Genomic DNA, 13373 nt, shown 5'->3' on the forward strand with positions numbered 1-13373 from the left:
AGTGGCAGGAGTGCAAGTTCATCTTCCTCCCGTACGCAGGGGACCCTGGTGCTCGGGCTGGGTCCATATAGAGGCTTTTTTCCTACATACGATCTCATATAGAGACTTCATTCACTTTCCAGGCATCTCAGTCACCTCCCTGAGAATGATACCCAAATCTATATGTCCCCGTGACCTTGAGATTTTCATTTTTAATATCTTGATGCGATTGCCCTGTGCTCATACACCACGTTAATGACCATTGCAAATGTGCAGCTGTTTAGTGTTGGTCTGTGTATAGTTCACTACTGCTTGAAAAATCACAAAGACCCAGCCTTGACTGCCCTCCTGCATTTCAGTGACGTGACTCATGTTATCTGCCCAACAGCCGACCCTGGGACATCACCGGCACCACAAATAGCCTGCCTGCAATTAAACTCATCATGTCTTTCCCAAACCAACTGGTCTCTGACCTCTTCTGCCTCTGTCAGTAACATCGGCTTTTACTACCTCCCAACTTCCAAGGTCTGGAGTCTTTCTTGACTTCTTTGTCTTCTGCCCTCACCGACTGCAAGCACGAAGATTGTTCCTGATGACCTGGCGGGGGGTGGGGGGCGGGAATCCTGCTCACCTGGGGGATCCTGCCCACCTGGGGGGATGCAAATGCCTGCATGCCATGTGTTCCTCCCTTTCATTCCCCTTTACCATCCTCATCCTACTCACCCCGAAGTAGGCCGCTTCCACCACATCACCACTCCTTCTCCTCAATCTAGGTCCCCTTCCAGTACATCATTGGCGTCACTGTGACTACTCTTACGTGTTGTTCTTCATCAAGCCTATTTGATTTAGCAAAGGCTGTTCTACGTTATTTTTTACAGTGGAATCTTCTTTTTTTTTTCCTTAAAGGAATGTTATGTAGAACCCCAACCCTCTGGTTAAAGATGGGCTAGCGGGAGCACAATTGCCTTGATCTGCCCTCGGCAGCCTCTTTGGCACCCAGAGGCTCAGCAAGGCAGTTTGAAAACAGGGATGCACGGACCAGAGTTAAGCTCCTTGGGAGGATATGCGTGTTTTCTTCACAATGTCTTTTTAAAAAATATTCTAGTTATCCATCTATGCAAACCTTCTAACCTAGTCACACAGTTCACAAAGAGTTCCCGGGTGCACAGCGGCATTCCCTAGTCCCTGCCTGGGCCCTGCCTGGAGGGCCTGGATGCAGGCCGTGCATCTCTGCCAGGCTAACTTCTCCTTTTCTCAGTCCCAGTCCCACCTCTCAAGGGGTTCCTGGATGATGTCAGCTCTCAGCAATTTTTCTTCCTTCAAATTCCTGTAGTATTCCTCTTCTTAAACTTACCCTGTGCTATCTTGAACATTCATCGTTTCGAGTATACATTTGATTTCTTCCACTAGAAAATAGGCCACTTAAGGGAAGAATCAAGTCTTTCTGTCACTTTATCCTCCGCTCCCAGTATATTATACGGCTCATAGGATTTGCTTAGCGGGTGTATTTTGACGATAACCCACAGTAAGAAATGATAACTATAGGTCCATCGATCTCACTTTCATTAACAGAAGTCTATGTTAAATATTCTGTCTTTGAAAATGTTCCTCCAGAGCAGTGCTTTTAACTTCAGAGAGCCAGCCTCTATGACTTTAATTACAAGCATTACTTTTTTCTCCAATTACCGTTAAGCCTACAACTAGCTTCTCTGATTCTCTTTCATTAAATTATGTTGGAAGTAGATTTGGGGAATGACCACAGATGTTTGTGATTGGGGAGTTCTTCATCTAGACTAGAAATAGTGTTTTAGTCCATCCCCAGACATTTTAGCAAACTCACACTTAAATCATAGTCAAAAGATTACAAGAAACTTACTCGTATTAGTGTCTAAGTCAAATGGTGTCACTTCTGTTTTAAACCACTTAGTGTGTTTTACAGGGTCCTCTCCACTTCTCTAGCCTCAGCTCCACCACCTGCCCCCCCCTCCCCGCCGCGCCCCCCCCACCTAGGCCCCCCCCCCCCGCCCCCCGGCAGCAGCATCCGGCTCTCAGTTCCCTGGAACCCTACTGGCACGCTGCCTGGACGGCCTTCCCTGCTCTTTCCTTGATCAATTCCTGTCATGCTTGAGTCTCAGTCAGCTTGTCACTTCCTTAAGAGAGTCCTTCTCTGATCTCCCAGCATAGGTAAACCTTCCTCATTATACGCTCCTACATTCCTTATCACAATTGTAACTAACTGTGAAATAGCTTTCGTGTCTGTTATTCCCATCAGATTGTAAGCTCTAGATGTCAGAGACCCTACAAATCTTAGGCACTGTAATATTTTCAGTGCCTGATGCATTACAAATGCCTGAGTGAATAAATGAACGAACATTTTATGAATGACTATTTCATAAAACTTTCAGAGAAACAAACCATTATAATATTATTTACATCCAGAGCCTAATTCTCCTTCTCATCCTGCCCTGAATGAACATACATAGAAAGTGTTCTCTGGGTCACGTGATTCGCACAAAACACACATACATGTTTTATAAAATAACTTCAACTTTCATAAAAATAAGCCCCCAAAACCAAGCAACGAAAACATCACTTGCTCCCAAACAGAATCCAAGCCACTTAAATGACTGGGTATAATAGGAAAATCCAAAATATTTGTTTTGTTTTTAACATTGTCTTATTTGTGCATACTAGCCTGGAGAGTCACATCATTCTTTTAAATTTTAGGTTATTTTGAAAATTGTATCCAGTCGGGTAAAAAGTGCAAACAAGCAGTCTCAGAGCTATGAATTGTCTACACGTTGAAACCTTGTAGTACACAATTATCACCAAAGTTAATGTGGTCTCCTTCCCCGAAGGCCCCAGCAACCCCGCAGATATGTCCCTGACTTTTTTCTGTGCCCTTTCAGTCTCGAATTATGCTGCTGAGTCAGATAACCGGAGAACAAATTAGCACCAACTGCAGAGGAAATTTTTCTGATACAAAAATCTGACCTTAAACCCCCCAAGCCCTGAATATCCTCTGTCAGAGCACTAACAGTTCACCAGATCTGCATTGAAGAGTCTGAAGTTTCACACTCTCACTCATGTTTCCTCCACAATTCTTGTCTTACCGAGCGTAGGGACAGGACGCAATTGGTTTGTCAGTCTTTTGACCAGGACAAGTCATTATTCAGTTAAAAGAAGGGGGAGGGGAAAATCTAACTGTATTCTGGAACAGCTTTCAAACCCACGGATACTTGTGCATTGTTCTTCCCATCGCTTTGCTCGTTTTATCACCCTATATCCAACTGGACAAATAACAGTATGAATCAAGGTTATGTTTTGAGGGTAGGTGACGCACACACACACACGTAACTCACAGCAGGAGGAGATATATTTGGCTGTAATCAAGTCTTTCTCTGGAGTGACTGACCTGCATGTTTTTAAATGATCAGACCCCTCATGGTAGGTGGCAGGAGGCTTCTGAAGGAATCCTGCGGGCTCCACAGTCTTGCCACCTTCTTTGACTGCCAGCATTTCAGTGCTGGAATCTGTCTCTGAAAATATTCTCTTGATTGTTTCATTTTGCCCAAGACTGTGCAAGAGCTGAGGATCCCTGCGGCGGTACCTGCCTCTGCTTTCCTCATGCTTCCTTGAGGGTCTCTTGATGTCAGAGGACCGTCTTGGCAGGGAACCACTGCATCCTTGGTATGTTGTGCCTTTTCCTCTGTGGAGATTTAAAGAGTAGCTCTCACACTCGGTCAGCTCTGGGCGCTTTTTACCTTCGGATCCCAAATGTACTGGATGGATTTCATTAGGAGCGGAAGACACATCCAAGTTTCCACTTGGTTTCTTATTTCTCCTTCTCCGAGACAGGCGGAACTTCACCTGGGCTCTCCTTTTTGCCTGAATCCAGTGACTCTCATCGGTGGAAGATGAATCTGAAGAATCTGTGTCAGTCTCACTCCACCGGTGGCTGGGGATTTGGAGGTGAGAATCGCTTCTTCTCCCTTTCACTTGCTCTTCTGTGTGCTTGTACCTCAGAGCAGCCCTCCTCCTCCTCCTAGGCCTCTGCTTTACTGATTTCTTACCAGACTCCTTCCTAGCAGGGCTCAGCACCACGACCGGGGTGCTTTGCTCAAGTGAGGCTTCTGACATGTCATGTAAGATGGCAGATCTAGACAAAGCAGCAGGTGAAGGATGGAGAATGGGGATGGGGAGGAAAGCCATGGAAATGGGAATGGAGAGGAAAGCCACGGGAAAACAGAGAGAGAGCGAGCGATGAAAATGATAGCACGGACCCAAAGTTGGTAAATAAAGATCAAATGAGGGCAATGCACTAAGGGAGAAAAATTAGGCTGGTCTAAATTACCCACGGACAATGTAAGGCAGAGGCAAGAGTCACAGTCTCAGCACACACAGCAAGAATACAAAGCACTGGTCTCAAAAAACACCAAACGGGATCATTTGCTAGGCACTTACCTGCAGATGTCCTGAGTGGACGGACAGACAGACAACCTTGACTGGCTCCTGGGAGCTGTTCCTGTGGTCGGGCTGCTCGCCTGGAGAAACAAGTTAGATAATTTGGCATCTTGGTTAAGGTAATACATGGTCGATATCTTGCTTTTTTTCCACATATTTAAAAAATTACAACAAATGCGGCTGCCGGTCATGTTGCTCGTAAGGCAGCTCACAGGATATAGGAAGTCGGAGGGCCGGTTTTGCAAAAGTAAAACTGATTTGAGGAACTTGGAACAGCTGAGATGCTGTACCACTTTGCTGTTTCTTCATTTGTGAGAGAGGAAGATGATTCCAGAAGTTTCTATTCTATTTACTGTAAACTTTTGAGGGGGAATGGCTCAATTTGCCTTGGGAACAAATAGGCAACCCCCGAATAGCCTATGATAGAAAGGACACAATGTCTATTATGTGACAAGGGTGATAATAATCCGGGAAGCTTAAATAATCAAATAGCCCTTAGATTGCTAGATACTGCCTGGGGTTAACCTTGTCACTTTAAGGCCCCATGAGATGATATATTTGAAAACACTTCATAATATTTAAAAGCCTGCAGTGATTATTATTATTTCATCATTGACACTAATAAAATCTATCCATTGCAACATTATTGAACCTTCATATCTTTTAACCTAAGATAAGAGAGCCTGAAATTATGCAGATTGTTGGCACAAATTTGAGTCCATTTCATGAAACTCCTACCTTTGAAACACAACATTTTCTTCACTATTTTGACTTATTCAACTGTTGTATTTAGTACAGACAATAATGACAAATCAAAAGCTAGACCGTATTGAGAATTTACTGTGGTTAAGTCACGGTGCTGTGATTTATCTACTGTCCCTTTAATCCTTACAATAATCTCACAAAAGAGAGATAGTAATAACTAACAGTTTTGAGGGAATATTATGTGCCAAGCACTGTCCTAAGTAATTTTCATATGTTCATTCATTAATACTCACAAGAAACACATGTGGCACATACTAGAATTACTTCCATGTTACAGATGAGGAAACTGAGAAATCGGTGCTGCTCCTTGCTAGTAGGTGGTAGAGCAGGGCTTCGGGTTAGAAATCCTGGCCCTCCATCTGTTCTCATTCTCACCTAGAAAGGCACCCCTCTCCTTTACACAGAGGTAACTGAGGGAGTCCCAGGTCCAGATTTAGGCCATTCTGACTGCACAGATGAAATTGCCACCAAGAAAATAATAGTAAAGGTAGAAAGATTAACCCCAAATTTCAAAGCAGTTCTAAAAATCTCCATATTAAAGTTATATACATAGAAATCAACTACAAGAAAAAACTGCAAAAAAATTTTTAAAAACACATGAACATGTGGAGGCTACACAATATGCTACTAAACAACCAAGGTGTCACTGAAGGAATCAAAGAGGAAATAAAAAATACCTGGAGACCAATGAATATGGAAACACAATCATCCAAAATCTCTGGGACTCAGCAAAAGCAGTTCTAAGAGGAAAGTTTATAGCAATGCAAGCCTACCTCGGGAAACAAGAAAAATCTCAAGTAAACAACTTATCCTTACACCTAAAGGAACTAGATAAAGAACAAACAAAAGCCAAAGTTAGTACAAGGAAAGATATAATAAAGATCAGAGCAGAAATAAACAAACTAGAGACTAAAAAAAAAAAAAAATAGAAAAGATCAATGAAACTAACAGCTGGTTCTTTGGAAAGATAAGCATAATTGATAAACCTTTAGCCAGACTCATCAAGAAAAAAAGAGAGAGGGCCCAAATCAATAAAATCAGAAATGGAAAAGGTAAATTACAACCAACCCCACAAAAATACAGAAGATCATAAGAGACTACTATGAACAACTATATGCCATTAAAATGGACAACCTAGAAGAAATGGGCAAATTCTTAGAAATGTACAATCTCCCAAGACTGAACCAGGAAGAAATAGAAAATATGAACAGACTGATTACCAGTAATGAAATTGAATCCGTAGTTTAAAAACACCCAACAAACAAAAGTCGAGGACCAGATGGCTTCACAGGTGAATTCTGCCAAACATTTAGAGAAGAGTTAATACCTATCCTTCTCAAACTATTCCAAAGAAATTGCAGGGGAGGGAACACTTCCAAACTCATTCCATGAGGTCAGCCTCACCCTGATACATAAACCAGACAAAGATATTACACAAAAAAGAAAATTCAGGCCAATATCACTGATGAGCATAGATGCAAAAATCCTCAGCAACAATACTAGCAAACTGAATCCAACAGTACATTAAAAGAACCATACACCATGATCAAGTGGGATTTGTCCCACGGATGTAAGGATTTTTCAATATCTGCAAATCAATCAATGTAATACACCACATTAACAAATTGAAGAATAAAAACCATATGATTACATCAATAGATGCAGAAAAGCTTTTGACAAAATTCAACATCCATTTATGACAAAAACTCTCCAGAAAATGGGTATAAATGGGAATATACCTCGACATAATGAAGGCCATATATGACAAACCCATAGCTAACATCACACTCAATGGTGAAAAGCTGAAAGCATTTCCTCTAAGATCAGGAACAAGACAAGGATGTCCACTCTTGTTATGTTTATTTAACATAGTTTTGGAAGTCCTAGCTTCTGCAATCAGAGAAAAAAATAATAAAAGGAATCCAAATTGAAAAGAAAGAAGTAATACTGTCACTGTTTGCAGATGACATGATACCATACATAGAAAATCCTAAAGACAACACCAGGAAACTAATAGAGCTAACCAATGAATTCAGTACAGTTTCAGGATACAAAATTAATATACAGAAATCGGTTGCATTTCTATATTAATAATGAACTATCAGAAGGAGAAATTAAGGAAACAATCCCATTTACCATCAACTTGAAAAGAATAAAAACTGGAATAAAACTACCTAGGAATAAAGCTACCTAAGGATATAAAAGACCTGTACTTGGAAAACTATAAGACACTGATGAAAGAAATTAGGACGACACAAACAGATGAAAGATATACCACGTTCATGTATTGGAAGAATTAATATTGTTAAGATGACCATATTACCCAAGGCAATCTACAGATTCAGTGCAATCCCTATCAAAATACCAAGGGTATTTTTCACAGAACAGGAACAAATAACTTTAAAATGTGTGTGGAACCACAAAAGACCCCCTATAGACAATAATATATTCAGAAACAAGAACAGAGCTGGAGGAATTAGGTTTCCTGACTTCAGACTATACTACAAAGCTACAGTAATCAAAATAGTATGGTACTGGTACAAAAACAGAAACATAGATCAATGGAATAGAATAGAGAGTCCAGAAATAAACCCATGCACTAATGATCAATTAACCTATGATAAAAGAGTCAAGAATATACAGTGGAGAAAAGACAGTCTCTTCAATAAGTGGTGCTGGGAAAACTGGACAGCTACATATAAAGAATGAAATTAGAACATTTCCTCAGACCATATACAAAAAAAAAAAAAAAAAACTAAACTCAAAAAACTCTCAAAATGGATTAAAGGCCCAAACGTAAGACATAAACCATAAAACTCCTAGAGGAAAACATAGAACACTCTTTGACATAAATTGTAATAGTATGTTTTTTTATGTGTCTCCTAAAGCAAAGGAAATAAAAGCAAAAATAAACAAATGGGACCTAATTAAACTTAAAAGCTTTTGCAGAGCAAAGGAAACCATAAGCAAACAAAAAGACAACCTACTGAATGGGAGAAAATATTTGCCAATGATATGACAGATAAGGGGTTGATATGAAACATATATAAACAGCTCATATAACTCAACATCAAAAAACAAACAACCTGATTATAAAAATGGACAGAGGACCTGAATAGACATTTTTCTAAAGAGGACATTCAGATGGCCAACAGACACATGAAAAGATGCTCAACATCACTAATCATCAGGGAAATGCAAATCAAAACCGCAATGGTGTATCACCTCACACACAGCAAGATTACTGTCATCAAAAAGAAAACAAAAGGCAAGTTTTGGAGAGGATGTGGAAAAAAGGGAACAATCCTACACATTGCAGCCACTGTGGAAAACTGTATGGAGGTTTCTCAAAACACTAAAAATAGAATTACCACACATGAGCCAGCAATTCCACTCTTGGGCATACATCTGAAAAAAACAAAAACACTAATTCGAAGAGATACATGCACCCCAGTGTTCACAGTGGCATTATTTACAATTGCCAAGATATGGAAGCAACCTAAGTGTCCATCAACAGATGAATGGATAAAGAAGATAATATTCAATGGAATATTACTCAGTCATAAAAGAAAAAAATTTTCCATTTGCAAAAACATGGGTAGACTTGGAGGGTATTATGCTAAGTGAAATAAGTCAGACAGAGAAAGATAAATACTGTATGATATCACTTCTATGCAGAATCTGAAAAATAAAACAAACTGGTGAATATAACAAAAAAGAAACAGACTCAGATATAAAACAAACCAGTGGTTACCAGTGGGGAGAGGGAACAGGTGAGGGACAAGATAGGGGCAGGGGATTAATAGGTACAAACTACTATGTATAAAGTAAGTAAGCTACAAGGATATATTCCACAATGCAGGGAATACAGCCAATATTTTATAATAATTATAAATGGAGTGTAACTTTTAAAAATTGTGAATCACTATGTTGTACACCTGTAACTTACATAATATTGTACATCAAATATACTTCAATTTACAAAAAGCTAAAAAAAAAAAAAAAAAAGAAAAAGAAAAAGGTAAATGCAGATGATTGTGGGATCCAGAGGAAAAGGAACTAATTCTAACTCAAAAGGTTAGGAAAACTTCAAGAGGAGGTGTAGAAGGCTGAATAATACACCCCTTCACCCCAGCCAAGATGTCAACTTCTTAATCCCTGGAATTTGTGAATCTGTATCCTTACATGACAAAAGGGACTTTGCAGAGGTGATTAAGTTAAAGACCTTGAGATGGGGAGATGGTCCTGCATTATCCAGGTGGGCCAGGTGTAATCAGGAGAATGCTTCTAAGAGGGAGGCAATAGAGTTAGGGTCAGAGAGAGAAGACGTAAGGATGGGAGCAGAGGTTGGAGAGAGGGGAGATGCTACACTTCTGCCTTTGAAGATAGAGGGAGGGGGCTCTGAGTGAAGGAATGCAGGCAGCCTCTAGAAGCTGGAAAAGGCTAGAAAATAAGCTCTCCCTAGAGGGTCCAGAAAAAATGCAGTCTTGCTTATATCTGGATTGTATCCCAGTGAGACCCATGTTCGACTTCTGACCTCTAGAACTATGATATGTTTGTGTTGTTTTAAGACAAGTTTGTGGTAATTTGTTATAGCGGTCACAGGAAACTAATATAGGAGGTAACATTTTAGCTAAGCTTAAAAGGAAAGAAGGAGTTATTAACAAAGAGATTAAAAATATTCTAGGCAGGGGAAGCAGTGTCCTGATAGGGAAGGATGGCATTCTCAATGTGTTCTAACAAACTGATCGACATCTGTGCACTTCTTTTTTAAAAATTTATTTTACTGAAGTATAGTTGACTTAAAATGTTGTGTTAATTTCTGCTGTACAGCAAAGTGATTCAGATATACATATATATTCTTTTTTATGTTCTTTTCCATTATGATTTATTGCGGGGTATGGAATATAGTTCCCTGTGCTATATGGTAGGACTTTGTTGTTGACCCATCCTATATATAATAGTTTGCATCTGCTAATCCCAAACTCTGAATCTTTCCCTCCTTCACCCCCCTCTCCCTTGGCAACCACAGGTCTGTTCTCTATGTCTGAGTCTGTTTCTGTTTCATAGATAAGTTCATTTGTGTCATATTTGAGATTCTATATATATGTGATATTATATGGTATTTGTCTTTCTCTTTCTGACTTCACTTAGTATGATAATCTCTAGGTCCACCCATGTTGCTGCAAATGACACTATTTCATCCTTTTTTATGGCTGAGCAGTATTCCATTGTATATATGTACCACATCTTCTTGATCCAATCATCTGTCGATGGACATTTAGGCTGTTTCCATGTCTTGGCTACTGTGAATAGTCCTGCTATGAACATAGGGGTGCATGTATCGTTTTGAATTAGCATTTTGCCTGGATATATGCCCAGGAGAGGGATTGCTGGATCGTATAGTAACTCTATTTTTAGATTTTGAGGAACTTCCATACTGTTCTCCATAGTGACTGCACCAATTTACATTCTTACCAACAGCAAGGGAGGGTTCCCTTTTCTCCACACCCTCTCCAGCATTTGTTATTTGTAACATCTGCACCCTTCTGACTTCTAACTTTCTGAGTCTTTTCTGTCAACCCATGAACGTGGTGTATTTTTAAAGTCTTGAACATCATCTTTGGACACCAGTCTGTGTTTTATTATCTCCTTCAATATTTGTATTAAAACTCACTTATCTCAAGGCTTCTAATTTAGATCAACTTCATATCTACCCATCAAAAGCATAGCCAGTTTTTGTAAAAATAGAAGTATTTCTGTACTCGACTCAGTGAGCAGTAAGTTTTGCCAGATTGTGCACTGTTTATTCCACGTACACCCATTGAGGTTCATAGGAAGCTGTGCATACAGCAGGCACTGAATATAGGCCACATGTGTGAAGTTTGTTCCTCATTCTGTTTTTAAAAAAGCAATGCACCAAATGCAAAACAGATAGCTAGTGGGAAGCAGCCGCATAGCCCAGGGAGATCAGCTCGGTGCTTTGTGACCACCTAGAGGGGTGGGATGGGGAGGGTGGGAGGGAGGGAGATGCAAGAGGGAGGGGATATGGGGATATATGTATATGTATAGCTGATTCACTTTATGATACAGCAGAAACTAACACACCATTGTAAAGCAATTATACTCCAATAAAGATGTTAAAAAAAAAAAGCAATGCAGCCCCAAAATGACCTTCAGTCACTGATGATGTGACTGTGAATGTGAACCACAATACAATGAGCATCATAATGGGTATCCATGGCTACTTAATGGTGCGTTAAAACCAATTCCATGGGGCTTCCCTGATGGCGCAGTGGTTGAGGGTCTGCCTGCCAATGCAGGGGACACGGGTTCGAGCCCTGGTCTGGGAAGATCCCACATGCCGCGGAGCAGCTGGGCCCGTGAGCCACAATTGCTGAGCCTGCGCGTCTGGAGCCTGTGCTCCACAACAAGAGAGGCCATGATAGTGAGAGGCCCGCGCACCGCGATGAAGAGTGGCCCCCGCTTGCCGCAACTAGAGAAAGCCCTCGCACAGAAACGAAGACCCAGCACAGCCAAAAATAAAATAAATAAATAAATAAAAATTAAAAAAAAAATAAGAATCACATATAGTACTGAGTATTTATATTAAAAAAAAAAAAAAAAAAAACAATTCCATGAAGTTGCACAGGCAAAGGTGCTGCAATAGACATCATCATGATAAAACAAATTTTATAACCTCACAGGTCTGGGCAAATGCATATTCTGCAATGGGAAGGTGATTTATCAATTAATAATAACACAGAACATTAAAAAACATGCAGCTTTCCTTTGGAGAGAGTTTTGGTCCACCATGACACTGAATCAAATAACATTTATATCTGTAACCCTGAAGGATTTTGAAGGGGACTGAAACTGTTCCTTGCGGCCCCCCAAGAGTCTTCAAATAGCTCACATCCGGTTTTAGTCTATACGTATTGAGCGGGCAGTTGGGCTACTGCTGGAGCAGATGCTGTCAGTGCCTCCCTGGATCTTCGTCCTACCCTGAGTTCACTTGCCTGTGGACTGGTCCCCACTTGATTTCTCTGCCTGGGTCTCTCCTGGTACCACGTGCACTTGCTGGGCGGCACACAGGCACAGCCTGGGAGTGTGGGATAAGTTAAAGCCCTGGGGACAGTTCTTGGATTGGAGTCAGTGGATAAATGCCCTGGCTTATTCCATCTTCCCAGGGGCAGTCCTGAGGTGGCTACCAGAGTTTCTCAAAAGGTCCTGAGCTGGATCAAGGCCCATTTGTTCACAGCTCAGGACATGGAAGCAACCTAAGAGTTCATTGACAGATGAATGGATAAAGAAGATGTGGCACATATATACAATGGAATATTACTCAGCCATAAAAAGAAACAAAATGGAGTTATTTGTAGTGAGGTGGATGGAGTTAGAGTCTGTCATACAGAGTGAAGTAAGTCAGAAAGAGAAAAACAAATACAGTATGCTAACACATATGTATGGAATCTAAGGGGGAAAAAAAAAAAAGGTCATGAAGAACCTAGTGGTAAGACGGGAATAAAGACACAGACCTACTAGAGAATGGACTTGAGGATATGGGGAGGGGTAGGGGTGAGATGTGACAGGGTGAGAGAGTGTCATGGACATATATACACTACCAAATGTAAAATAGATAGCTAGTGGGAAGCAGTCACATAGCACAGGGAGATCAGCTCGGTGCTTTGTGGCCAGCTAGAGGGGTGGGATAGGGAGGGAGGGAGGGAGGGAGATGCAAGAGGGAAGAGATATGGGAACATATGTATATGTATAACTGATTCACTTTGTTATAAAGCAGAAACTAACACACCATTGTAAAGCAATTATACTCCAATAAAGATGTTAAAAAAACAAAACAAAAAAAACACGCTCTTTATTGGCATTTCCCCTTTCTCTTACTTTTTTCATGCCTTGTGTGCTTCCCAGAAAAACTACCTGCACCTGACAGAGACAGCATCTAAACTGAATGGAATCTATTTGACCAGCTGATTGATATGAAATTAATCTTAGCTGTGTCACTTTTGATTCATTTGCTCAGCAAACATGAATAAAGATCTATCATATAATCAACACAATGCTGAGTTCTGGGAATAAAGAAATGGGTGGCATCCTGACAGGGCTTCTTGTTTAGTGGAGAAGAGGTGTAAGTGAAGAGGCAATTT

The 13373-nt window shown here is 40.6% G+C and overlaps 1 protein-coding gene across 4 annotated transcripts in view; it reads right to left on the bottom strand.

Annotated features, from left to right (window-relative positions):
• Positions 1-13373, bottom strand: part of MARCHF1 (membrane associated ring-CH-type finger 1) — an 884469-nt gene that overhangs the window by 88681 nt on the left and 782415 nt on the right. For 3 of the 4 annotated variants that reach the window (XM_082391765.1, XM_082391764.1, XM_082391763.1), the window contains one exon: positions 4444-4523. In XM_082391765.1, coding sequence (XP_082247891.1) covers positions 4444-4523 — 80 coding nt within the window. Of the gene's footprint in view, positions 1-3394; positions 4139-4443; positions 4524-13373 lie in introns of all 4 variants that reach the window. The other variant, XM_082391766.1, reaches the window with a different exon arrangement.

The sequence above is a fragment of the Balaenoptera borealis genome (genome assembly GCF_965194805.1).
Source record: "Balaenoptera borealis genome assembly, chromosome: 4".
Lineage (NCBI taxonomy): Eukaryota > Metazoa > Chordata > Mammalia > Artiodactyla > Balaenopteridae > Balaenoptera > Balaenoptera borealis.